General features: G+C 40.1%; 2 protein-coding genes across 11 annotated transcripts; one reads left to right on the forward strand and one right to left on the reverse strand.

Annotated features, from left to right (window-relative positions):
• Positions 1-5,151: 5,151 nt before the first annotated feature.
• Positions 5,152-27,522, forward strand: LOC111247389 (sulfotransferase 1C2-like). Of its 8 annotated transcripts, XR_015324920.1 has the most exons (9): positions 5,160-5,323; positions 6,913-7,189; positions 8,067-8,224; positions 9,311-9,426; positions 10,072-10,290; positions 10,471-10,680; positions 14,076-14,270; positions 18,353-18,598; positions 26,931-27,522. XR_015324920.1 is itself a non-coding variant. In XM_022798217.2 (7 exons), exons 2-6 carry the CDS (start codon positions 6,949-6,951, stop codon positions 10,667-10,669), a joined length of 933 nt encoding a protein of 310 aa, XP_022653952.2. In that variant the 5' UTR covers positions 5,160-5,323; positions 6,913-6,948; the 3' UTR covers positions 10,670-10,680; positions 14,076-14,654. The 8 variants fall into 8 exon arrangements, 4 of the variants coding, with proteins under 4 accessions (XP_022653955.1, XP_022653952.2, XP_022653951.2 ...); XR_002672098.2 differs by lacking the exon at positions 14,076-14,270; XR_015324919.1 differs by lacking the exons at positions 18,353-18,598; positions 26,931-27,522 and adding an exon at positions 14,446-14,654.
• Positions 12,386-18,472, reverse strand: LOC111247392 (phospholipase A2 hemilipin-like). Of its 3 annotated transcripts, XR_015324924.1 has the most exons (6): positions 18,341-18,472; positions 16,446-16,607; positions 15,984-16,135; positions 15,512-15,728; positions 14,848-15,158; positions 12,386-13,739 (listed from the first exon to the last, which is right to left on the reverse strand). XR_015324924.1 is itself a non-coding variant. In XM_086985230.1 (5 exons), exons 1-5 carry the CDS (start codon positions 18,418-18,420, stop codon positions 15,020-15,022), a joined length of 750 nt encoding a protein of 249 aa, XP_086841356.1. In that variant the 5' UTR covers positions 18,421-18,472; the 3' UTR covers positions 14,774-15,019. The 3 variants fall into 3 exon arrangements, 2 of the variants coding, with proteins under 2 accessions (XP_086841356.1, XP_022653961.1); XM_086985230.1 differs by lacking the exon at positions 12,386-13,739 and having other exon boundaries at positions 14,774-15,158; XM_022798226.2 differs by lacking the exon at positions 12,386-13,739 and having other exon boundaries at positions 14,774-15,158; positions 16,765-18,358.
• Positions 27,523-27,905: the final 383 nt, after the last annotated feature.

Consider the following 27,905-nt stretch of genomic DNA (forward strand, 5'->3'; position numbering starts at 1 on the left):
AACGTATAATAGCACGCATTTTGTACAGGATCTCATTTTATGAATAAAAATCTTAAATAAATAATATAGAAATAGACCAAAGTTAGCTATCATAATCCAAATGTAACTTCGTTTTATATTCTATTACGCGTATCGTGTAGTATATAGCGCTGGTGCGGCTTGAACCAACGATCGTTAACAAGATAATAGCTATAAGTAGTAAAAGTAAACTAATACAGTTAAATATAGGGTTAATTTAAGGCTTTATTTGTACGCACTATCAACTTGGTTGGCATACTTTTCCATCAGTAAAAAGTGGCTACAAGATAGTGTCAAATTTTGTATTGCTGTAGTTATTTCAGTCGTTGTCAGCGCAAGGAAAATGGAACGCTTATGAGGTCGGACCAAGCTGCCCCATACAATCCGGGGCTCACATCGTTTCTCGAGTAATTTAGCTAATTATCTGATGCCTCAATCATAATTGACAAAATTGATAAGACATTTTCATCTTTGCATGTTTTACATTTTCCCGGAAAGTTTGAAAATGATCGTCGGAATTGCATTGTGTTTAAGTTGTACGCATGGGATTCGAAAAGTTCGGTTGCACCTTTTCCGGTTTGTGTTTATCGGTGGGAGGATGTAGGCTTCTATCATGACACAACTAGGCTTTTGTCAAGCTGAACAATCTCGACCTTTTTTGTGAGAAAAAACAAAAGGCGGATCGCAAATATGACGGATCTTGATCGTGCTTAGTGAAAGCTATAGGCCTATTTTCCTTCGCCCTATAGGTCTAGTTCCAGTTATCCAAAGAGTATTCTTGGCGAACATATACGTACGAAAAGGACAATGCTATGCCTATGCTGTTCAGCTAGTGCCAAAATTGAAGTCATAAGTGTTATAACTTATTCAATCTTATTGAAACAATTATGCTAAATTAAAAATCATTAGAAATTATACCTTTTCTTACGGGTACCTATTTCCTCCCTATATAACAAACAATACACGCACATATAGAATGAGTGAAGTGCACTCGTTCATTCGTAATTATAATAATTACTTTTGACAGATACGTTTGATCGAAGTGCAAACGTATTGAAGTGGTCACACGTTATTGTTCCCAGGTATACTTTTATACACAGATTTTCTGTTTACACGATGTCTTTGATGAGGCAATGCATACCGTTCGTGTTACATTGCTGCACATTGTCTGAGAATCAAGTCACGAGCACATTAATAGAAAATTATTAGATAGATATTAATAGACAATCATACCTCCTCAAAATCCTGTATGTTATTATTACATATCAGATAATACAAGTATATCTATTATCACCTGAGGGATCGAAATCGAGCCAAGAAAAGTCGTCAGTCTTAAAATACATATATGTATATGTATCTATATATAAAGCAGTGGATAAAACTAAAATTATTTCTGTCTGTCCCACCGATGCCTTCGTTTTTTGTCGAACGAATCGTGTAGATAATAACTATTTTTTTTTATTTCTGTTGTCCGGGATTTGGCCGAGCGCCACAAGGCCATTACCACTGCTGGCAACACGAAAATGTGAAGATCGATCTTCGTCCTGATGCCAAAGGAGACCGCTGACGAATCAGCCCTATCGACTATGTCAAAATGCGAACAGGGGAAATGAATGAGAACGAAAAATATCAAGAGTATTACGCGGATGCAATATTGAGTCGCCTCACTATGAGAGTAAACAAACGGTGCAAACCCGGGAGCACTGAATGCAAGCCTATTCTGCATGTACTTTGTTTAACACCGCTGATCTAGCTCCGTTTGCTTCAGATCCTTTAGCTAGGCTAAATGCAATAGTTAACAGGCAGACATCCGATTCAGCCAAAAACTGAAATACAGTTTAAATATATGAATCACTTAAATATACTTGCTTTCCAGTTAGCTTCGGATGCGTTTGGAGGCGTCAAAATAAGAATGGCTAAAGATTTAGCTGTTTTGTTTATTACGATATTGTGACCATTTACGTACGGTGCTGCCGTTAAGCGTTGCTCTAAACGGCTGGCCCTTAACTGCTTGAATCATCTTCATGCCAAATATATATATATTTGGCATGTTGTCTATCACGTATCGTTAGCGTTTTGCTTGGCCGTCCAAGCCACCGCGTCCAGATATACACATGTGTATATACAGTCCTTTCCTAAACCATATAAGCAGCGGAGAGCTAACCGCTAAGTGCTTCCGCTAACTAGGCAGAATTAGTTAACCGGTCAACTTCAATTATCTTAGAACGAAACTTTACATCGCGAACAATTAAAATGCGCGGCCTGAGATGAAATACGCAACTGTGTCTCTCACCACAGAAGCGACGCCGTATGCTGAAGAGTTGGCGGTCTGTTTTTAAAGCAAATCTTAAGTGATTTCATTGTTGAGTAAGCTAGAATATTCGTTTTTATATTAACACACTTTTACGTAGATCTTTTTAGTTTAGAAGTAATAATATAATATTACGGTATAGACAAAACTTTAAGCGGCTATTTATGTTAGGAGTGTTCTCTAATCTAAAAAGACCTATTGAGATTTGACATATATATATACTACTTTTTATACTACGGACCGACGCCGGCAAGTGTATTGTCTACGGATATTCAACAGCGCAAAAAGTACACTTTTGTTTGAGGTCTCCACCTTAGCGCAATAGCATTACTAGTGAATACTTGTTCTGTAAAGGTTGTCTGTAGCCTTTCGATATAATTAAGATGTTTTTGTCCTGTAATTTAGATTAGAAATATTCTGCTTATTATAGCATTAACACTTCACATAGATTGAAAAAAACTTGGACTCGGGCAACAAAAAACAAGAAGAAGATACGTATAAACATTGTGTCATAGTAAAGGATTGTATTGACTTGATATTTTGACCACAATATGTAGGTTCTCGCGAGAATAAAATTGTTTGTTAGGAAACAGAGCACTATAAGCGGCAATATACTTCGGACTGGAATCTGGTCTCTAACGCGACAATCGTTACCTAGGTACGGCCAGACTAACCCGTTAACGACTCTTATGAAATTTAAGGTTTATAGAACGACAAGAAGCACCGTCTTGTCAGTCGCTGGGTGGTCACCTTCTCGGGCATGGAATGTACAAGGAAAGCAGCAGTATTTTCAAATTTAGATTAATTCCACATAAATGAATATCCTTTCTAACATACGGTTAGGCTCATTTATTAGGCGGAGTAATAAATTACCAGGATCCGCTGATGAGTGTTCCTCATTTCTCATATAGTATATTTATTACGTTTTGTGTGACATATAAAAAAAACAGCCAAAATGCCACCACACGTGGAAATACGCTGGGCAGAAGAACCTTACTTTTTCAGGAGCTGAAATATCATATTTTGTCAGATGGCTATATGATCAGACAATGCATGAGTAGGTACGACTCAAAGTCAATAGTTCACTCCGGTATCTTTCTGGACATCCGCTCTGTGCCTCACGCCTATACAACCGTTGGTTTTGCTCGTCACTATCTGCGACACATACAAAGGAGGGGGCCGGGGGAAAAGGGGTGTCCGTTGAAAGTTTCGGCTGTTGGGTCACCATCGGTGCTCTGCAGGCTCTGAATGTAAAGGATGTTTTTCCAAACAACAAGCTTATTTTCGGCTCGATTGTATTATCATATCCTCACAGTTTTTTGTCCTCTTACGAGGTAGTACATCGTAGCGGCAACGGCTCTGCTGTGGTTAGGCTGAACTTGGAAGTGGTGATTTAAAAATGGTCTAGATTCATACAGCAAATCCCAATTCTTTTCGTTGAGCCACTACAGATGTTACTGTCACAGTCCGTCTAGCCAACGTATAACCCGAATGTGTGCCATAAACAGGTGTCACGAAATAGTTTGCATATTTCACTATTTTTTTTTATTGACAACGAGGGCCGTTGACCAGACGAAGCCGCTGCCGCGGCCGTTAAGCCGCTGGCCTTAGCGGCTTAGTCTGGTTAGTTTCGAATTTTCGAAATTATCATACACGGTTCCCGTTTCGAATTTTTGCAATAGCTAAGGATGGAATTGCCCAAGTAGACGTCCGTAAATTATCGTGCTCTAAATAGAGCGAACAAATTCGTAACATAATGCAATCACGGCATGCGGTCTATTTCAATCTAAACGGCAGATCTGTGCTCCCAGAAACACTATCACATGTGAGCATGTAAATTTTCCATGGGTCGACCAGTTATCATTGTTATGGCGAAATTGTGCAAAGTTTCTGCAAATCATTATGCCGTTACCATAGTAACAGCTCGTTCTCGAATTCACAGACCTAGGTTATCTGAATAGCTATAATGAATGTGTGGAAAAAAAAAAACCGGCTTGTCGATTTTTTTTAAATGGCCTGAGATTGACTTTCCATGTGGACGTATTCGGATTTGCTGACACTAAAGTTACAATAGAATAAGTCGAAAAAATCTGTATTGGAAATAAATAGTCGCTAATGCAAATGTTAGTGCATCTATTAGAAGTTATTCTCCAGCTAACAGAGCGCACATCGAGGAGCTAGATAATAAATACTGTGTCCCGTAGTACACGCGTTAACGAAAAACGCACCTAATCACATGAACAAATATTACATTGGGTCAATAAACGTAAATAAATTGTACTTTAAGGACTAAACAGGCTAGCTACCTTTATTGATTCATATTCATTTTAACTGGGTCTTTAATTTCAATAATAATCACTGCATATGGATGGATGGATGGATGGATGGATGCATTGCGATCGGCCTATTTTTACAATCTTGATGGCAGTTTGCAAGTGGATTAATTGCAGGAACATATGTAGAGGCCCGAAGAGGTTTCACAGATGGGCCTTCCTATCGCCGGTATGTTCAGAAGTCGCGATAGGTTAACCGCACACGTGAAAAACTTGTCTATTTAAATAATAACCTGTCTTGGCGCTATTCCAGTCTGTCTATACAAAACTCAAAACGGTATGCTATCTATAAACATCTTCGTTTTAGTGATCCAGTTTGTGTCTTGATATTTATCAATTCTACTCAGGGTATCAATCCGCTGGAGCGATTTTCAATGAGTCACATAAAAATTCCAAAAGGAGCTCCTTCTCACGCCCGTAACGTTCTCTTTTTTGCTCAGCTGCCGCGGCGGGTCTCCTTTCCCCTGCATTTACTGCTGCCTATGTAGAACGAAGAGTTGCAGGGTTTGCGAGGACGGTGCGATCGTCTAAATCTATTCTTGGTCAGTGCTGTCATAAAAGCTGCCGGCCGCTTCATACCGTCGTCCTCGACAGCGGGAAAGAATTGCAACAGTCAAACGGATGTGAAGAAGCCGACGTTCTAGAACGTCTCTCGAATGAGGTAAGAACATCTAATTGTAACAGTAACAATCATATGAATTATTGGTAATGATTAGGATCGCAGTTAGATATATTCTAAGTGAGAAATTTGATTTTAGAAATTTTCTGCGATATTTAATGCTCGAGCGCCAATCGTAACGTTTATCCCTGGAGCGGTGTGGTTCCACACTAGCTAAGTGTATTGTTCATTGGGTCGAAACTGTTCGTTTTGATGTGAACATGAAGCTTACTTCATGCCCCCTAAAATAGAGCTCTACTGCATTTGCCCGCTTGGCTCCGCTGTCCAGACTGCAACCTATAGATAAACACTGTGCTATTTATTGAGAATAAATGTTCGTGGTCCTTTGCTACCGTTCATATCGCAGCCACCTTCCCCCAGAACACTGTGTAAAGCTGTGATGAATGTAACGCTTTTATAGTCTGAATGTTAAACTTTGAGGGTGTTTTCAACGAGACATTTTGTTACGTTGCCACGTACATACATTCAGCTGCCATAGACATGTGCATAACGTGGTACGATCCGCGCAGATCTTAACATGGCACCAGAAAAATAGGCTTCGTTCCAAAGTTAAACGCGGTTGACTGATGATAAACGTTCCGGAACCAGCTGAGAGGCTAACTATACGCCTGTGCGGCTGGTGACATGTTGACTTGGTACAATGCGTGACGGGCAACACCGCAGTACTACAAATGACATCAGCTTCGATAAGCAAACGGCGTTTATGGCAAAAGAAACGAGGCCAAAGGGCTAATAAAGAGCGCTCGAAGCATAGGGGCTGGCCATTTACAAAGGTTGACGTATGAAGTCAGTCACGGCTTTCGTGCTGGTAATCGGCTCCCTCCATCCACTTGCGAAACGTGAATATGGATTGTGGACTTGATCATCACTTGCGAATATTCGCCATTATAACTGATAAAAAAACAAAATAAGGACTGTTTTCATCTAAAAGCTTGCGCAAGGAAGTACTTCACAGAATAGCTTGCTTGTGTAAAAATGTGTATGAAAGGAAGGCTGAAAAGACCAAGTCAGAGGAAAAACGAGTCGTCCACGTTCAGCCTGACAAAGGCGAAATTCGCTACGTACTACTTTTATGTCTGTTGGTTTCTAATTAGCGTGTATTAACAGTTTCAGCGTAGATGACGCAAATATAACACCAGTTGGTGTAATTTTTGCAAAACTACTCGTCTCGACTGCCAGAAATTCGAATTGTTGAGCAATAGCGTAGCTTTGTTACGTGAATAAAAGAAAAATGCGTTACATCTTTCCATACCATCGTTAGTTGTGGGCGCGTCGTTAACTATGCGCCCCTTAACTGGCCAGTGGCACCGCGGAACCTACTTTATTTATTTAATCAAATTATCGGGATAATCCTGCGGTTTACAAAACTATATAGCTGTTTTAAACGCTTTTCGCATGAAATGGTCCACATCGTACCTGCGAGCAAATCCAAAGGTTTCCTTACTTTTATTTGTATCGAATAAAATGTATTGCATTGTTCTAAGTTTCCGCTAATAGCGGTAGGTAAGCCATTCTGGCTCCTTAATCGAATGTTTCGTAACGAATAAATTTGGCTTTTTTGCCCGTTTCAGTTCATTCAGATTAAGCTATTGCCGACAGCGAACAGGATGACAACGAAAAGCTTCTACACTGAGGTTGATGGTACCAAAATTCCTATTGGCTTCAACGTTGAGAACCTTCGTTCCGCCAAGAAGTATAAACCGCTGGATTCAGACATATTCATATGTACATTTCCCAAATGCGGCACCAACTGGACAAAGCGCATTGTTCAATTGCTGATAGATCGCGAGAGTCGTACCGGAGAGGTAGCAGATTACGGACTCAGCAAATGCTTTTTGGAAATGGCCGGTTAGTACCGCGTCCCTTCTACTACAAATTAATATTGACTGAAGGGAGTTTGTCAATAGGGCGCTTCGGTGTCGCCGGATTACGCTTGCGTTGTAAAGCAATGCTTACTGGCAGGTACTGAACGCGAATTTCTAAACATTTCTAGATCACCTTGATGCGTCTATACAGCTTCAGATGACCGAACGTAGCTCTCATCTATTTGGAAAGCAAGAACCTTATTATACCGGATCAACCTTGGACGGCAGGGATCTCAGCCGACGATATTAGGTAGCGTGAAGCTGCTAAAGCAGAAGGTTCCAAGAGGCTCTTCAAGCGCTCAGGCGGACCTAGTAACGTTCGCCAAGGTTCCTGCCGCCCGAGGTTTCTCAGTCGTAACAGGATTCTTGCCCTCAAGATAAACAAGTGATGAAGACTTCTAATGCCAGAGAAGCTCAAGTTGCGAAATCGTCCTAAATGCGGAACGAGCCAAAAAAGAATATTAGCATCACCAGATACAAAAAATAGATAGTGTGAGACTACTGTTTTTATTGCTGTCTTAATACTAGGGATATATAACATTAGTCTAACACTAGCGAAACGCACTTTTTGTTATTATTTTTTTGTGTTTTATGTTTCTAGATTAAGAAAAAAGCTCCGAAGGTTATCTATCAGTATTAACCAATTGTTAGTGAATCATCTACCTCACGCAAAAAATTCAGTAATCGTATATATATATATATATATATATATACATCATATATCTAACCAGTTTTCGCAGTCTCCACGAAAGATAAGGCTTGTGCTCTTCTCGATTTTGAACAGAGTAATTACCTCTCGTATCTATAATACTGTTGTTAGATTGTACAAATAGTCCAATTTGTATAATGTGCATTTGCAGGGGCTTCGGTGATTTCCAGTCAGCCCGAACCACGTATCGTTACCTCGCACCTCTATTTTAAGGAAATTCCATGGAATCCTAACACCAAATATATCTACGTTCTTCGGAACCCTAAGGACTGTTGCGTATCATACTTCCATCACACAAAGCGAACGAAGGTTGGTAACGCAATATGTATATTAAAGGCCATCTAGGAAATGTAAAATTGGGCACAAATAATAAGATGTGTTCATTAAAGAAATGAGAACTTTCCTTGATTTTTCATTAATATATCCCTTTTCAAGTGTCCGTTTTATCTTTTTGTATTCTCTTTCGGAGGAAATTACTGGAATCACCTCTTGGACAGAGCGCCAAGGACGTACCTCTATCAGGAGATCTAGCTAAAGTGGGTCGTGTCGAACTTACCTGAAGTAAAATCTCGAAATGGCCTACGAAACCCCGGTGTAACTATACGCCATGATAAGCATAGGTTAAATTTAAACGAGAACTGGACGAATATTTATTAAGAGTTCCAATTGCTACTACGATCCCGAAGCCCTTGGTGGTTTCAGAAGACCCTTGTTGCCGGTTTGTTCAGATGACCTTTTTTTTCGACGTCAAAAAGGTTAAGGATTTATAAATATTTTAAGAACGATTTATAAAAAAAGCAAAAACGAGTGAGAAATGTTATTTCAATTAAAATCAGCAAATCGCGTTTCAGTAAAAATGCCATTTTAACCTCTCGAACACCCACTTTTACAAAGCAGACTAACAATAAGGTTAAAACTGATGCAAAAATATCATGTCGTGCCTCTAGTATCTGACGTTTGACCATCAGCAAACGAAACAATAAATAGGGGTGACCAAAGGGTGACAAAAGATGACCTTAGTCCTATAGCAAAATAAGAAAAGTTGTTGGCTAAGGACTGGTTTACCTTAAATCAATTGCGACGATAATCATAGAAAATGGTCATTTTCTAAAATCAGATTTTCTAACGCACAATTATTCTTATTAAAACCACTAAAGTGAAGTTTACATTTACCATTTTCTTATGATAAGACCATTAATTGTTTTTTTCTTTTAGAATATGTAAAAAACCGTTTGAAATAGCTGTCTCGTCATGAGTTATCTCGTGCCCTATCAACTAAATCGCTGGAACAGTCACCTGGAAATGTTTCGATAATTCGGCGAATTTATTTTTTTCTCTTTTCAATGCCGCTTGAATCGTGAATGGTACACCCTAACAACTGGTATCTGTCAACAGGTTTACGATTACGAAAATGGAACGCTCACCGATTACGTCACAACCTTTCTTAATGGCGAAACCAGCTTCGGCTCCTATTTTGAGCATTTTCGCCAATGGTATGCTCAAAAGGACAGGTAAAAACAAAGCATTAAAGTACCTATACGTATTCGCGTATTCATAGGAGAAACAAAGCTAGCGTCTTGATGCTATGTTTATCTCGAAGCTATAATAATGCCGGGTTGTAATGTCTAGCGGAATACCGAACTTTGATATATTTATTACTTTCGCCTAGAATGACGATTCTTCTACAACAATCCTAGGGAAAAGTTGTCTATAACTGTCGTTACTCTTGTCGCGTTTGCGATATCGTAGGTCGCGAGCATTTGCGACAGCCGCAGTGACGGGCATCAATCAACAAACGAACGCGAATAGTGTAGAACTTTTCCTTTAATAGACAATTTCCGACTTCTCGGAACTTACTCTCAGATTGATGTCTCCGATCTCGGAACTCCGACCGATGTCTCAACAAATAAGTCTAGAGTAAACAACGGAGGAACGTTGAGGCACGAAGAATACGCCTGATAACTAAGGATTCGGGAACCGGAAAATACTGGCAGAATAACGACGTCAAAATGAATTTGCGCTCAAATGATGTGAATGAATATGCTGAGTCCGTTTTCCAAGTTAAGGTTCCCAGAGGCTTACGAAGCCTACCAATTAAGCGACGTAAGTATGCGCTTAACAAACTAAGTTTTAACGTCCTTCCGTATTTTTTGCAGGCCTAACGTATTGTTTTTGACCTATGAAAACATGAAACAGGACCCAGTCAAAGAGATCCAGAAAATTATCGCATTTTTGGGATTGCCATGTCCCGAGCTAAGGGACCCATCTTCTGCTAAGTTTCAGCACGTTCTTAAGGAGAGTGGCATCGACGCTATGAAGGACTATGTTGAAGAGAACTACAGAACTGCTTTTGCCGGAGCTAGTGAGACTGGATGGTGCGTGTTCCGGAGCATTTCTGACACATTGATTCGCCAGGCGTGCATTTGTTTTATAAAATGCGAGGCGCATATATGCATATACCATTGAAAGTAGGATCATACACAGAATACTCATAAAATTTGCCACGCAAAAAACCTTCGTATGAGGTCTTAAAGGGTTTACTACTGACATTACAGGAAAGCACGTTCAGATTACCCATGCGATCGCGCGCCCCCTCCGCCAGATTGCTTTGTAAGAAAAGGAATCGTAGGCGACTGGAAAAACGAATTTTCCTTTGCAGATTCGAAGGCGATAGAGGGGCAAATGCTCCGAGCTTGCGAAGGATTCGCCAGTGTTCAAGACATTTGGGACGATAAAGTCTGGAGAGACTGCTGACAAACTTCAGCGTATGTGTAACGACCATATTCTTAAAAGTAAAGCTATTGACAGATAAAGCGAACTCACTTGTTGACCGAAAACGCTGTAGCTGACTTGTGCATGTGAGGGACTGGTCGGATTGAATAACTATAATTAATTCTAACTTCTTTGCTTCTGGTGGTATCGACCCAAACGATCTTATCATATGAACCTTACATTTTAGAATACCTGCGCAATGGTGTGTATAAATCCGCGTTGCAAAAATGTCTTTGCTGCGCAGCTCCCATTATCCGAATCAGTATTTTATTACCGTTAGTAACCCATAAAAAATATAGAGATTCATTTAACCATTTTTAATCTGCCTTCACTAGGTTTTAAAACAAATAGGTTACGAGGTTTTCCACAGTATTGCCTGTTATCGCTACGTTATAATTGTTATACTACCAGTTTGGTACCTGTGTGATATAAAATGGGAATAGTAAAATATGCGAGCTGCTTGCCTGTCGCCCTTTGAGGGCAGTATAAATACAGTAGCGCACCAATGCCAAGTCCCTTTCGTAAAATATACGAAGCAAATAAAAGTAGCTTTTATAAAGGGTCTGTTTCCTATATCTATGGATGCCTTTATAGCCAATGTTATTAATTAAAAGTATAGAATATTAAAATACGTTGTCGATGTAGTGGTTTAAATTGATATCCATCAACATGATACCGAGCTCTCTACTAATGCATGCGCCATAGAGCCTTTAATAATAAAGACTACCACACCTATTCAACAAGACCATCCGACATCCTGTATGAGAGGACGATTAAGATTAAAGTTCAAGATTAGTGTTATGGGTCGTTGGGAAAACCTCGGCCTGAAGTACTTGATAGCTTCCGACTCTGGAAACCTTTAAACACGTCTACAAAAGCTGTTAGCACCTCAGATACGCATAAGTCAATCTATTATTATTAGGGCTCTGCCTGTCTCTGACTCGGGGCATACACGGCACGGATGCTTCGGAATGTCATACCGCATTTTTTTCCGTTTAACTTATCCATATTTTAGCTAAGTAAGTGATGATATTTTAAAATTACTCTGTTCGAGCCATCCAAATATTGACCAAATGCGAACGATTTTTATATTGAGACATCGGCTAACAGCGTAGCTTCAGGAATATACATTAATTATATTTAAGTAATAACTAATTATTCCTATGTGGATATACAATCTGTTGATACCTGCATCTTTTCATAGGCAAAAAAATAATGAAACACTTAAATCACAGTAACCAGCATTCCCTAAAGTCCTGAAAAGAAACTCTGCCTTAGCAGAAATAAGCCTAATTAGGTAAATTTTCTAAGCTGCAATTGTACTGTGTCTTGCTGAAGTGCCTCGTCACGACGCCGGTAGGAATCAGGCCCCGAAATATCGCTGCAAAGATAACGATTGCGGTAACCGGCCATACGACACATTACAACGTTGGCAATACTGCCAAATGACAACTGTAATAAATTAAATCAAGTACTTTTTTTTGCATATACCTATATTATTTGTACAAAAACTTACACTTATTATTATCTTTAGACCCTATTACGTTTACACAGTATTGTATAACCGTTATCAGAAGCTTCCGTATTAGCAGCGTTCGCAATGGCGTCGAGATTGACTTCGCTTACTATCATCTATAGTGAGAAGCATTCCTCTAGAGACTTAAACAGCTAAAGTCTAGTTGTTTTGTGCTTTCTTTAAATTATTATTATTCTATTAAAGGATTCCGTCTACATTTAGTTGGATCACTAAAAATAAATAGGACGATATTGTTTTTGACGCTTAAGGACGTATTTCTAAACGTCGCTATTTGCAAACAAACAGAACGCTTAAAATGGCCCAACACTATACAAAGAGAAATGTTGCGAGCTGATATTATACATGGGTTATTAGACACAAAAACATAGTCAGCACGGCAGCATTTCCTGAACAATTGAATGTGTGATGAAACACGATGTGATTGAAAAAAGTTTTAAGTATGAACTTTGAAGGTAATCAGTCTCCGACAATGTCACACTGTCCTTTCGTTATAACTTAGCATCGATCACATATACATAACGAATATTTCCAGCGTGCAACCTTCGGATACATAGGTCTGGATTACTGGTGTAAACATCAGCGCTAGTTTTTTTTTCTATATGTATAAAAGATTTATTTACATGTCCGCGCAGAATTTCGAATTGTACTCAAAGCATAGCACATACTATAAATATACGTGAAACTGATATTATCTCATTCGAGTACACGTTGCGGGTTTTCCAAAGGCCTACCTTTTGAATATGCATGCGTAAGTTATCGAATTAGTAAGAGCTTCAAGCTAAACCATTAAGTTTTATGACTGCAAGTGCCGCGATTTAGGTATGCAACTTAGCAGAAGTGGTAAGTATCAACTTCATCATTAGTAATTCGAACAAAAGAATATCATGCATCGCACACAGACACGAACCTAACGTGGTTTAAGAAAAGGAATGGGGGTGCAGCTAAAAAAAACAGGTCGCCGTAATACAGATGAACGATGCGTAACCAAATGTATACCCGTTTGATAATAGTTATTTCCTCATGTTCTGACAAAGATAACGTTTTAGGCAAAAACGTTTTCAGACATAACGCGCCGTTGGCGCTAGCGTCGTCCGTTAATTATTCTAGATATATACGTATTTCTGCACATTACATTACCACATGTTACATTGAATAGGCAGCTATGCGTGCGCACACGTTATAACCAAAACTCATTCAAGCCATATGCGAAACGAAGAGATTGGCTTCACGTAAGCGTCGATGAACGGGATGTTTGGAATATCGAACGGCCATTGAAGATACGAACCGTAGGCGGATTGCTAGCAGAACCTCTTTTATAAGAGCGTGTGTTTTATAGACATTTTTCTAGTGAAACATCTGATACTGTTTCATTTCCATGAAGGAATAATCGTAGTGCTTTCCGTGGTTCGCTGCTGTGAGCGCCAATCTCGACGAACACAAATGGTAGTGATGTACGCGTCCGCTGTCTTGACGCTGTTTGCGATCGCTCCAACTGCGCATACTGTTGTCGAGGGCCTGGTTTTATGTAAATGACAATTAACATAGAATTGCGGTTAACTAGAGCCACGCTATGAGCATGCTCCTACGATACAGAATTTCATCGAGAATGAAGACAATTTCGAAACTACTAGGTGATTTATTGGTGCTTAAAGGCAAATAGATTGATTGAAGTACATTTTGAAGTTCGCGGACACGGTGCTAATGTAGATTCTCTAGAGACCTGCAGAATAGTAAAAACGCTGATAGGCTCCCTTGATCATTTCGTGCAACGAAATGATAAGCTGAGTGAATATTTGAAAAACGGTAGAGATTAATTGCAGGATAGGCCCACTGTTGTTTTATTATTTACAGTATCAACATGTCTGGGTTTTAGCAATGGCCTTTCCTCAATTAATCTAAAAGCACGTCGCAGAACCGATGCGTGCAACGCTAAGAGTGGCAAGCGATTCTACCAAAAGTATCGACCAAGTTCCTCACTTAGATGTCACCTCTGACGCCAGCGCTTAGGAGCCCTCCGCTTACACGACATTTATTCCCAGAAAATCGGTAGGTACAATCAGTAAAACTGTGTCTGTAAACCCCGATCAGCTTCGTTAAAGACATAGACCTACGAATCTAAACTCATGACTGTACATACATTGTCATCCTAGTATAAGCCTAACTTGGGCAAAGTTTGCTGGTAAGTTTGTGCGTCATAACGAGCATTCTGGTTTCCTTCCAGTTGATACACAACCTAAAAAATACCGACCTCTATGTAGGTCGACTACGAAAGCTGATAAATGCAAAATAAAAAGAACTGCTATTTTATTAATACTACGTCTGGCCCGAGTGCTGGCTACACACTGCAATAGCCAAAACGACGGAGACTGTCTTCGAAATAGCGGAACACCTTCCTCAATATTCCATAAATATGACTCTAGTTGTCACTAATCGCCTGTTCTTCTTCTTATATCTTCATAGATATCTCGCTTGCAGGACTCAAGAGTGGTGAGATAAAGTTCACTGTGAATCACTGTTGTGATGGAAATCTTTAGGACAGAGATACGAGCTTAAGGAACGTTAGACTAATTAGGTTTTATTAATAACACAGTGCACAGAAATGGCAATAAATAAACCTATTCACCCTTGTTAGACGAACAGGAGGATTTTAAAGATCATTTTCTGTCGTCATCCGCATAGTTTCTAGTGGCGTATCCGACACTGATGACCTGTTAGATTGAATACAGTGCGATGTACCCATAAAACGAAATGACTGGAGTATTAAGTCTTCAATCGGATTCAACATCGCGCGGTTGTCAAAAAAGGTTCCAAAAGTTAACTTGCTGCGCTACAAGTTGACCATTGTCACCCAAACATTGTCGGGTTACGACTTCGTAGAGAAATACTAGTGCTCTGGCAGCGACGGGTTCAATAGCACCGGCTTCATGAAGACACCTAAAAACATCAACAAGAGAGGTGCTTTTAACAAATAAAAAGAGCCCCTTTTACTTTTTTAAGAGAGTGAGAGAGAGAGAACAAAAAAATGTTCACTTCGTCCGGCTACGTCCTTATCCACACGCTTTGATACATTGTGTCTGTTGAGCGAGGCAACATTTGGTAAAAATTTAACTGATTCCTTTAGGCGCCATCGACCACCATGGTAATGCGCCTGCAGTAGGACTGGTCTGAATGATTTGGCCGTCTTCTTAGCAGTAGCGTAATTTGCACTTAATTATAGTAGATCGTAAGACAGTGACATCCCCATAGTGTGGAGCGTCAGTATTCGGACGCTGATTTTGATACAATACCTTTTGAATGCAGCGTCGCAGCGACAATGAGAAATGGTGAAAAGGTTTGTCGATGACCCAGCGGGCTTACTATACCATGTCAAAGGAACACTAATTTCGCCCGGAGCGGCACGTATAGGGCAAAGGTCATGGTCCCGACAACATCGATCTATCACAGCATTAGACCCAAGTTCAAAGTACGATGACGCTGAATCACCGGGTCCGCACCACAGGGTGCCTGAAATCGTATTGCCAGAAAGTTGAGATTTCTTCAATCAATGATCTGATGACAAATTCGAATTTGCCAAAAATTTCCAATAGAATATTAGCATAAATATATCATGGTTCATGTACTATAAAACTCTACAATAGACGCCTTTCGTTGAGCAATACAGAAATCATTAGTAGATCTACACGAATGTGGGACTATATGAAAACGAACTTGTCATAACAATAAACAGACTAGGGTCTGCGGAGAACATTGCGAATCTACCTGGATACGTGCGAAAGTAGCTGACATTGCTCATAACGTGAGACGCTTCCAGCTTTCCACACAGTTGAATTAGGGTTAGCATTTCTTCAAGATTGGTCTCTCGAGCTGAGCTGCTTAGACGGCGCGCAAGCCATTGCGTTTCGTAGTCGTCCCTCAAATGAAAAATTCAATTTTTTTTACAATCGAATGTACGCATTATCTTCACGATGCCTTTTATACTTCAATAGAATCAAATCAATTTCGTATAGAGATGAGCTAGTTGTTTCATCTTCCGAAGGCCTTCAAGCCTCTCTTTCCTAGGGTGCTCATGTTTGCGTACAACTCTTCTATTGGATGTTTTGATTTTCACGTTTGATTCGGCTTGAAGACTCACACAGAACAATTCGATGCACAGCTCCGGATTTGCTCGTTTTAAACGTATCAAAACAATGACAAAAGTGACTTAAGTAAGTTGTCACTCACTTGGTCTCTGATAATCTACAGGCAGCTAGTTCTCCTGTACGTGTGTACCCTAGTTCAGCAACTGTAGTTCCAGACACCACTACATTCGTCCTATAGGAGCCTAACGGCCGAAGGTTCGCCCTTTCAGTAAACCATTGTCGAGAGCCGGAGCCAGCGTTCCCTCTTAAACCATAGCATTAACAAAGGAAGAACGAATTTTACAAGCTGTACATCTTACATCTGTACATCTACAGATAAATGCTTTTACTGCGCACACTGTTCGTATTCATTTGCATTAGTAGGGTCAGTTTGTAGTTAGCGGCTAAGTGAACAAACTTACCTGGGAAAACAGTGAGCAACTAGAACAAACAACACACACTCTAAAATCATCGTCAACATCGCCCTGATTTGTAGTGTTTTTACTCTGACGTCCGTCGCATCCTGAAAGTGGCCGACCTGTGTTATATGACCCTGAGCGAGGGTGCGGCATAGACGTACATCTGATAAACCAAATACAAATCTAAACGTTTGGCTAAAAGAGCTCCTCCCACCATATTCAACTACACACTATTATTTTAAGCCTGTGTCCATTATCGGCTGAGGCCATCCCCAAGACAGAATAAAGTTCACCTCTAAATATGACGTCAGTTTTTATCAACAAATGAATTGGATGGATGGTTGACTCGAGCAACTTAAGGCCTCAAATATGCAACAAAATTGAACAGTTACGTAGTAGCATACGCTAGAGGTCGCTGGCATTATCTTTTGATTAAATAAAGGGCAAGTATCGATCTCCAAACTTTAAATCTAATATCTAACATCTACATACACATACATATATTTATATATATATGTATGTCCTGATTCAATTTACCAGATACATGCAAATGATTAGTCCAATACAGGTCTATAAGATATTTTTATCCCAATCGACATACTTCGTTAAATAGATAAGTGATCAGCTTTAAAGGAAAGCAGCAGAAATTTAAAGGCAGTATATCATAAAACGTAAATGCGGTTAAAAAGGAAATCGTAAAGGATCGTGACGATAACAATAACCGGAACACAGAGACATTTAGCGAAAGAACCTACTGCATACGCTAGTGCTCAATCAAATGTGTAGAGTACATGCGATTACATCGTAACATTTTTTTTTTTAAAATTTTTTTTTTCGCTCGTGAAAACTCCGACGAGTTTTAGGCTTAGTTAGCTTCTCAGATGGATAACTTGAACTTTGAGAAATTCACACGGATTATTTAGCTCGAATGTCACTTTGTGTTCTAACAAGCCGTTCGGATATAAGCCAGACAAACATTACTTGCTAGTCTACAGGGTTCGTGAAAAAGTTTGCGTTAAGTTGAAGCTTAAATCAATCCGGTTTTTTATCTTATCCTAAACGTAGCACCTCTACATACGATCATACATTATATCATTTGCCGCTGTTCCCGGTACTATTTTCATTAACACCATTTACTTAGGAGAACATATGCGCTCTATTTGCCTTGGATAGGTACGAAGCTTGAAGCCGGATGTAGACATACCTTGTGTCGTGCTAGAAGTCCAAAGTACTGCCTAACATTTTACTAATTAATTATCGGAAAATAATAGAAATATATATATATATATATATATTCTGCTATTTCCTGCTCATATATATATACATTGCAGTACGCACTATTATTATACATAATCTTCTATCTATTTATTCGGTTGTTATCAAAGTATGGAGTTCGAGTGTTAGAAAGCGTTGAGCATTTCCCCTGCTAATATACTATCAAGATTTTGATAAAAATGATAATCTGTTGAAGAAATATTTGATACGTATGGCAGATGACAGCCTTAGATTCTTCGCATTTTCGCCACCGTAGTCTGTACAGTGTGGCATCGAGCGTTGTCTTACAATTGCAGTGGTCTACCTTTGTTGACAGAACACACAGAAGCCGTGATCGACGAACCAGAAGCTGCCCGCATATCCGCATTGCCAAACAGATAACATGGGTTTCTGTAAGCATACATTTTCCTTGTGCGTCGCCGATTCAGTTGCATCTAATGACTGATCAGACGGTCCGTGATTACTGTAAATGATTCAGGGTTCATGACGAGTCACAGTTCGACGCAAGAATGGGCCACCCGAGCATATCTACATTTCCATTTTGGTCCTGGCCATATCACAGGTAACCCATTTTCCATTTTTTTTTTACGTTATTCATTTGAGCGAGCTGAACAAATATGATACATACTGCAAACTTATGTATAAACACCCGTGCAGTTTAAGATGGCTTGGTTTTATTAGTTCTCAATGAAACCACGTTATTCACTTTTTCGACCCATTTTCGAAATGAGTGGACGTTTTCCCTTTAAAAATACCCTAATTATACATACGTGCACGCCCAGTGAGAGATCTTTCACCGAATATATGCAACGAGCCGTCACGATTCTAAGATAAAACTCATATTCATAAACCCCTCACATAAACCCACCAACTTGTCATGGTGCACTGTAATTCGCCTGTTGAAAGTACGAAAGACCGATGTCTGCTCGTGGATCTAGTTCCTGTCGATCTCAGCTCGAACTAGGAAATATAATCTACATCGATTAGCTCTAAGCCTTGTGACTGTGTAAATATCCTGCATGCTTCGGTTTTCGCAATGTTAAACGTATTTCGCATATATTTGATGAACGGCGGAGTGTTGGTCAATAGGTGTATTAGATGGTTGGAGTTCTTACGTGGAGGCCTAGCGCCATTTTCTAGAATGTGTGCTTTATTTAGCATATTCCGGACACCTAGTACCTCCTAGGAGACTAGGATACCGTATGTATAAGTCGGCTCAACGTTCAAACTAACTAGTTTGATCGCTGTTTTGACTGATAACGTTTGCGGATTTTTTTATTGTGACAATTTTTTCTAGCTGTGTAATCAGAGAAAGATTTCCATGTTGCCGGGCTTCAAGCGCAGATACACAGAGCGACTTGTCAGTTTTTAGGATAGCTCCATTCAGACGAAACGAATCATTGCTAGGAAGTCTTCCCCTTCTTAACTTCTATGCCTTTGTCTTCGTCTTTTTAATTTAACGACTCAACTCGACAACGCAGTCGTTCAGGGTTATTGAATCTGCTTTTGAGAATCAGGGTTGAATCTGCTTTTGCTGTTCATGGCGAAGTCGTCCACATATAGGATCATCTTCACGAAACGTTCTCGTTGCCTGATACGTAAAGGGAAGTCTTTGATGGGAAGTATCAAGAGTAACTGACAGAGATGAACGGGTTCTGCTAGTGACGTCGCTCGTTTGATTTCGACTTTATCTGCGACACCATCAGCAATATATATATTGTCAAGTAATGAAGTTACTGTCAACGAGGTCTTGTAGTAAACCTAGCACGTTCGGAAGGGCCAGTCATATCAGCTCTTTTAGTATGACGGTTCTCAAGCCCGGATCGAGAACTACCTTGAAATCTACGATCACTTTGCAAAAAAGCTGACTTAGTTTCGTCTCTGTTTTGTTTCCGAAAATCTCGCAAACCTTTATTGTTGATCTACCAGCACGAAACTCATACTGGTCGTTCGGCAAGGTTGCACAGTACTCTGGCAAAAATAAACTGCCAACTGCTGTACGAGGACATCTGACACAAGTTTATAGATGTAACTTGTCTTTGCGATTCCTCTCCGTGATTTTGGGTCCGTGTGGTCCTTTTTCGTCTAATAAGGATAATCACCATTGTACAATTCTTCCTGATTGTTGGAATCTTTACCTCAATCATTAAATAAACTAGCTCAGCGAACGTTAGCATTATGTGCTCACCAAGTAGCTCGTCCGGCCCGCACGGTTTGAGATTGGGAAACCTGAAATTTTTTTTAAATCATTCTGGACAACACGAAGTCTCGTTCCTGCTGTCCACTTGGCGTCTTATGATGATCGACATCAGTAGTGGTAGTATGACGTCTTGAGCTCAAAACGTCGCCAAAGTAAGTTCCCTGGAACTCTAGCAAGACTGGGCAACCTCTGACAAAAATCTGGCAGATCTAGTGTATCGGAGCTACACATAGGGGGCTTAAAAAGGAGGCTTCTGGAACAAGTTTTATAGATTCGCTTTACATTACTAACCAATGGCCCAAAGTTAGGCTAAACTTTTTTTAGCTCCTCGACCCGTGATTCTTCGAGCTGCAAGTTCTAAAATCGCGCCATTTTAAAACGAACGTTTTTCGTATTTTATGTTAAACGGCGTGCTAACTGAACAACCTAATTTGCTTTCAAATCTCCTTTAGCCTTCAACAGCTTCATCATGTCAATAAATAGTCAGTGACATTTTCTTCGTGACATTATTGTTTCATTCATTCATTTATTGAAGCCACTTTACGACATATCTACTTATCTGGGTTACATATGATACTCAACGTCAAAGCGTGTGGGTTTGTTCGATCCAAAATAACTCCTCAGTGGGTTTTGGTTCACCTCATTTTTATGTGTAGCTAAACCTCCTCTCTAGAAAAATCTGCAAAAAAAGATGGAGCCAATCGGGCAAATACATTGACCCCGTTATAAATAATATATGACTAAAAAAAAAAAAAAACATCTGTAATATGATATAATTAGACTGGAAGTGGCTAAGCTTAAACAAAATATAAAGATTTAATTTTTTTTTTACCTGAATGAATGAAGTAGAGTCTCGAACTGAGCATCTGGATTATGTGAGGAGAAAAAGAGGTTTTTTAAGCAACATTGATAATCATATCATAATTATCTGTGATATACATAGTGAACTTGTTGTTGGCTGCATCTGTCTCTAATCCCGTTTGAACTTCAGCTTCAACATGCTAGATATTTTCCACACCAAAAAGAGCGCTTCAACAACTTAACCGATCATTGTATAATATAGCCTCAATCGAATTAACTCCCTTCGCGGACTCTACGATTACTCATAAATCAAAGATGCACAATACAGACATAAAGCCCAAACGTTTAGCTATTCAAAATTCACTCTCTTCGTTCACTCCTATTCACCCTCATTCACTGTCTTCGTCCATCGAATGGAAGTCCACACACGCACATATACTTCCTTTCAGATCAGATAGTTGATGACCTGCCACTAGCGAAACAGGCTTACTAGTTAGATGTCAACCTTGCAGTTATATGTTCTGTTAAACAATCGTATTCGTAATTATTGATGCAAAAATCGATCGTAGGTACTTTCTACAGTGGAAAAGCCTGCGTCAAGTACGAAGTTTATTTTTCACTGCGTTCTGTGGAAAAACCGCTTTCGGTTGCAAGAAGGAACGTTCGTAGCGTCGAACAATGCTTACGTACGTATCGCGGAACCGTAAAATCTGTAAATGGGGCCTGTAAATGCTTTAGTGGTATCATAATTCTACTTAATCTGCGCTAAATTCTAGCTCGGTATAGCCTAGCTAGAGCAACTTGTTAGAATCTGCATCGGCGACCCGAAAGAAATGTGTTTAACCGAGGTCTACAACACGCATATCCACTATGTCATCGGGCCGAATAGCCCTACGCATTAGGAACTCGTTTAGAGTAAACGAATCGTTTGCCAGAAAGGATCAATGAAAGGTGACAATATGTTTATTTTGTAGTTTGGCTCAGTAAGAGAAAGCAGCAATTATATAGAGTTGCGAAAAAGCTAAACCCTATCATTTTTACGTGGGACCAGTAAACGTTATGAATGGTGCCATCTATTCCTTAGTTCCACTGCGCATAACGAACCGGCTTTGGTTAGTCTAGAACGTGTATATGCTTGATGTAGCCCCGTAAACAGTAATTTTTAAAAATTTTATTTGTCTTTTGCGCAGAACTGATTCCCTAAAAACAGAGCCAGAGGCAAAAGGAGACCTGGGCTTTGTGGTTACGTTAGTTCATATAAATTGTTACTCCGTCATGTAAGGTTCATGTGCTCTGTTATATTCATATATAAAAAGGTTAGAAAGGCAAGTTTGTGTGTATACTAGAAAGTGTAAGGAAAAAAATTGGTTGGTTTGGGACATTTTATCACTCAACAATATTTTCCTAGGATACCGCATACCATACGCATACATAAAGATATATACAAATTGGAGAAATCTGTATGTCTGCTTATTGCCACGCTATTACACAGTTTAAATTAGACGGAGCTATTGAGAATGCCTCAAACTGGAAGAGTGGATAGCAGTTTCTCAATTTTGAAAAGGAATCCAATCAGGCTGAAACTTTGGCTACCCTCCGTCGCGATGACATGCTGAAATCTGCTGAAAAACCGTTATCGCAACATGCTCCTAAATAGACCGAAGCCGCTAATTCGGTAAAAATATCTCAATGAACGACGAGGTTATCCTGAGGAGCCAATTGGGCAAAATTTGCTATACTAGGCAATATGCCATAAAGATCTAGTACTGGTCAGGTTTATCATCGAAAAGATGCATGCTGAGCCTAACAATGGAGGCCATAGCTGCTGTATTATTCAAGCCATAGGCCTGGAGCTGGTCTCTTTAGCTAAAATACCTTGCAAAGCCTATAGGGCTCGTGCCGAGACTATGGGAAAATATGAAACATAGCCTAAGCGAAAATACGATACAAGACGTGTTGGAAATCTTAGTTTAACACTGTCTGTCCGTTCAGGATGCCACCGTGCGAGATATGTGCAATAACCTTTATCAACATAACACCGCTACGTTGTCTGTGCAGGTTTGGTCGATGTTTGAGGCTGAAGTAGCATATATTGGCAACAATTTTTTGGGAGCCCACTTCTTTTAGCGGCAGGTTGGGGAATGGTCGGCAATGGGGCTGGTTGTCACGGGAACGCTGCGCACGCCTAAGCAAGCAGCTACGGAACTGGAACTTCTCAAAGTGGGTTATCTGCAGCGAAGACGCATCTTGCCTTTTCAGCCTGAAGGCCTTTCGTTTTTTCGCAGGGCTCAGGAGACTCGGGACGCACATGGCATTGAATGGAGAATAGAGCCGGAGCAACTGTTCTCAAGTATGGAAGACATTAAAACCCTCGAGCTAGACATTGATGAGGGTCGTATTATTAACTTCATGAAAAAAATGCTACGCTCTTTCTGAGCGGGTTGGCGCAGATCGGACGGTATTCAATAATCGAGCCCACATTCGAAAGGGAACATTTGTTTTCTTTCGCCTAACGCCGTATGACACGAGAATACTTTAATGATACGTTTCAAATATCTGTCGGTCGCTTCATTCTAACCTCGCGACCTTGTTGGCTGAAAATGCTCGAAATTTTCCACAAACTGGGCACTCTAGATGAAAGCGCTAATTTTTGTCGTGGACGAAGTACGAAAACAGTTTCTGAATGCCCCACCAATGGCGGCCAGCCTCATGCTCAGCTATGTGGCCGACGTAAGTCTCGATATGAAAAGCTTAACTACGCCATTGTTGGAAGTGGGCGCACGATTAGACCTCGCGCGCGGGGATCACTATGCTATCGAGCAGCAATTCTAACTAAGGAAATTACATGACGGGCACGGTCGTAAGCTCGCGGCGGAAGCTGCTGGTGATGCGGCCCGTCAACAGCCTCTACGTGGAGCTGATGACAGAACTGACGGAGAAAACGACGAAGGATTTATACTTCTAATTAATCCAGGACTAGGTAGGGTTGACATCGAAGCAAGTGACACGCAAGTTGTCTTTGTTTGTCCAAGGGAAAAAACAGCTGCGCTAGCAGTTGGTGTTCCTCTTTGTGACAAAGCTACGACACTACCCCGATTGCTTCCCTGTGGGTGGAACAAGCTTTGGGCTGCGCCTATCCTTAATTGTATCTTCGACTCGATATGTGGAGAGCGGACATGTCACTGGACTAGAAAAACCTAACTTAACGCGATGGCCCAAACGGATTCTACGTCTCGAATGTCTCGTTCCGTGCAGGTGCCCACCGGAAGTAAGTTAAGAGGCATATGTTTAAATCGAGATAGAAAATTGCCCATATTTGAATTAGGAGGAAGTAAGGGGGGAACGTTATACGAGAAGGCCATTCGCAGCAATTCTCAAAAACAGTTCTCTTCTTATGTTCAACGCCCCGCAGGAATTTTAGCGTTAGTCAGTGACTGATGGTTCATCGAACACGTAGTAAAAATTAATTGAATACCGAAGAAATAATAGCACTTAATTTAAAATCAAATTTGTAATATTAAGCTGTCTCCAGCTATAGTCTTCCTTTAAGCTGATATGGTTTCTTGCTTTTGCTTCTTTTGAGCATTATTTCGAAACGGCTAAAAAAAAAAAAAAAAAAAAAAAAAAAGAAAAGCAATAATGAAAGGCATCGCTATTATACTGATGTTATTGTAATACGTACCCTGTTTATGTACTGGATGTGCGTTGATGGCAATATGGTACAATACCGTATGTAATATGCAAGTTTTTTAATAAGCTCTAAATAAAATCTCGTTACGAAAAAGATAATAACAGGTTCTTCTTTCTGAGAATCAGACGACGATGGACGCCAGAATCAATCATTTGCTAATTGGTTGTATACAGAAGTATTTTAATGTACTTCAAGCTTCTTCGCTTCGTTATACGTCACGGTGCGGTGTGGGCACATTTGTCTGAACCTGAAAAATTTTTTAACCATTTGTTTTATTTATTCTTTCAGAACAGCCTATATGAAACATGTGTACTTAATAATATGCTAGCCGAAAAGTTACATCCATCCTAGTAGCCTATGGCGTTTCTATTCTCCCATCCTCGCAGAAACAGAGAAGACCTTGTGGCAAAAAGCATGCTGAAATATATTAATTCTGCAGTCGAAGATTTCACCGATTCGTAAAAAAGAAACTGTAACCCAGTGGTGAAGATTCACGCCCCAGAGGCTTTCGAGACAGTGTAGCTTCTGGAGCTGATCATAAAAACAATGAAAAAAAATGACCAAATACGCAACCCTAATATCAGTACGCACGACTGAAAACGACGACTTTCAACGATTCATAGTTGATAGGGCTGCGTCTAACCTTAACTTTACACATGCAAGTTAAATTCTTCGTTAACAGCAATCGAAGTTGAACGTTGTTAGTCTTCATGTCATCATCATTCTTCATTCAAACGGTATGAGCAATTTTATCATCAGTGCGCAGTGATCGATAATCGATGGTATTAATTGATCTGTCAGCAGGTCAGGTTGTCGGCATCCAACTGTGGACAATCGGACTGATCGATATACTCAAGCAAATACCATCGAGAATCTATTGTTTGGCAAACGCGTTACACCACACGCGTACGCTCTTAATTCCGCTTTGGAGAAAACTATTCTATCCAGTCCTGTGCGACAATCGTTCTGAGAGCAGCTGTCCTATCTGTTAACCTTGAAGCGTTCCTTATATTTTGAAACTCTATGACTATAACCGTAGTTACTCTGCTAAATTGTGATCCGGACCCAACGTTCCGTAGATGAATTAGTTGGTATAATTCGACGCCCTAGGTAAACTTGGTCGCCTAACCTAACCTGTTCCAGGTCATTTCGTTAACTATCGTCGTTGCTCAGTAGTAGTATTGCTATAATAAAAAAAAAAGATAGAGATTGAGAGCAGGTAGTTGCATTTGCATACTGTTTCGAGCATGTATGAACAACTGATTCATGTTCATCTTGCTATTACACTTGTATGATTTCTCTCGCTAGCAGTGGAAAGGACATATACATGTACATGCACACATTAAAATTACATCAACGAAAATGTAGCAGAAAAAATAGAGTACGTTGGAACAAGTTGATGGGCCGGCTCGTGGGCAGACGCGTTTGGGCAGCAACTGTCGCTGTCGTCATCGAGCAGGCACGATCGACCCGCCACGATGCTAGCCTGGACGCTAGGTCCCCGAAAAAATAGCTGTGATTCTCAATTAACGTAAAGCAGGGTAACCAAAACTAAGTTGAGCGCGACGTGGTTCTTTGTAGACGACACTAAATCGTTACATTACGAAGATACTGAATGCAGAGAATGCACAATAGTTAGACTTAGTAACCACCACATAAACATGAGTTCGCAAAAACCATTAGTAAATGAAAAAAAAAAAAAAAAAAACAAAAATGAAAAAAAAAACACGAGACGTCTGTCTCGTGTTGTAATCAGGATTCCATTAGGATTGGATAGAAAGCTTCTTAGCTTCCCTGGCAAAAACCGCACGAGAGAAGAACGAAATTAAGACTAGCTCCCACATGCGGGTATGCTGACCGCTCACGTTAGGCTTAGGACTTCTTATGGGTTTGTAAAACCCTGCGAACCTTAGTAGGGGTCTATATTTTACGAATTATGATTATGCCCACTGACAAATGAGTGAAACATCTTGGTCGGCAACGTTTCTACGGTTACAATGCTTATGAAAGAAACTATTTTGCCGTGAACAGCATATTGAAACAGTTGCGGTACTTATACGGAAAAATGGCTTGATCTAGCTAACGGGGCCAAGATAAGCCTTTCTAAAAACGAAAAGTTTATGAAACAAAAAAAGCGCATTTGAGAGAATAAAAATAGTCCGGGAAAGATTGGATAAAATCAATGCCTCATTTTCGTTTCAGGTTTGAGTCCCGGGCGACGCCGTTTCTTTGTACGTTACGTCATTACGAACTCAACTCACAGCAGACAACTCGCCTAAAGAGTTAAGCCGTTGACGGCGGTAATGCCTGGCTCGTGGTATAAGAGAGGGTCGAGAGGGAGAGTTCGAAACAAACTAGGCCCTTATAGCCACACTGCCATCTAACGGTGGAATATTCGCCAACGAAAACCTGCTTCCCATAGTGCGGGCGTGTTGATACGGTCTAAAACGTGCAAAAGAATCCGTTTTCAAAGCATATTTGTTTATTTATTGGTTTACTGGTTAACACACTCAACTACCTTGTCTTCGTACTCAAATAATTCATATTATAAATAGGAGGTAAAATTTTACTAAACGGGCAGCCTCTGTTCTATCTACTTTTGAAAGTGAAGGAACTTCATCCCTACGGGTATTATTAGCTTTGTATCGCCATCCAGTATCTAGCTGGAATCGAAAATGAGGTAAATAGACCACTTCAAGAGTCCTATGGCCTAAAGCGTGTTATTCACAGGATACTGACTGTCGAAAAAATACTTTGCCTTAAGAACAGTAAATCCAATAAAGCTGAAAATAAATCTGCGTTTATTTACTTCGATTTTGGATACGCCCACCCTGCACGCCCCCAGACCATCTCTGTTGTGCTTCTTAATAGAACTAGCATTTAAATCGTTATTTCAAGGAAGAGAATTTAAATTTCAACACAGCTATATAGGTAGGGCGGTACGTCGCACTATGATACTTGCATCAACGTACAACGGTTTCTGAAATTGTTTATCTCCCAACTATTAACAACTAAATTTTATCGCATTCAGGACATACGGCAGCCAAACTGGCACCACTTTTGCTAGCACAGAGTAGTAAGTTGTCCAACAACAATTAGAAGGCGTTAAGGACTGAGTACGTTAAGCCGATATCGCGTCTGTTGCGACTGGCACTGAAAAATTCCTACTTTTGAGTG

This window comes from Varroa destructor, unplaced genomic scaffold (genome assembly GCF_002443255.2).
Source record: "Varroa destructor unplaced genomic scaffold, Vdes_3.0 BEIS01000003.1, whole genome shotgun sequence".
Lineage (NCBI taxonomy): Eukaryota > Metazoa > Arthropoda > Arachnida > Mesostigmata > Varroidae > Varroa > Varroa destructor.

What these genes read in the sequence shown, in the direction of transcription:
- LOC111247389 (XM_022798219.2), top strand. Translation starts at nt 6,317, where the DNA reads ATGTGTATGAAAGGAAGGCTGAAAAGACCAAGTCAGAGGAAAAACGAG. An exon ending in ATGCTTTTTGGAAATGGCCG is followed by an intron (nt 7,190 to 8,066) that starts GTTAGTACCGCG and finishes GTGCATTTGCAG; the next exon opens with GGGCTTCGGTGATTTCCAGT. An exon ending in TGGTATGCTCAAAAGGACAG is followed by an intron (nt 9,427 to 10,071) that starts GTAAAAACAAAG and finishes TATTTTTTGCAG; the next exon opens with GCCTAACGTATTGTTTTTGA.
- LOC111247392 (XM_086985230.1), bottom strand. Translation starts at nt 18,420, where the DNA reads ATGTTATCTGTTTGGCAATGCGGATATGCGGGCAGCTTCTGGTTCGTC. An exon ending in TGTGTGTTCTGTCAACAAAG is followed by an intron (nt 16,608 to 18,340) that starts GTAGACCACTGC and finishes CTATGGTTTAAG; the next exon opens with AGGGAACGCTGGCTCCGGCT. An exon ending in TGTAGATTATCAGAGACCAA is followed by an intron (nt 16,136 to 16,445) that starts GTGAGTGACAAC and finishes TTTTCATTTGAG; the next exon opens with GGACGACTACGAAACGCAAT.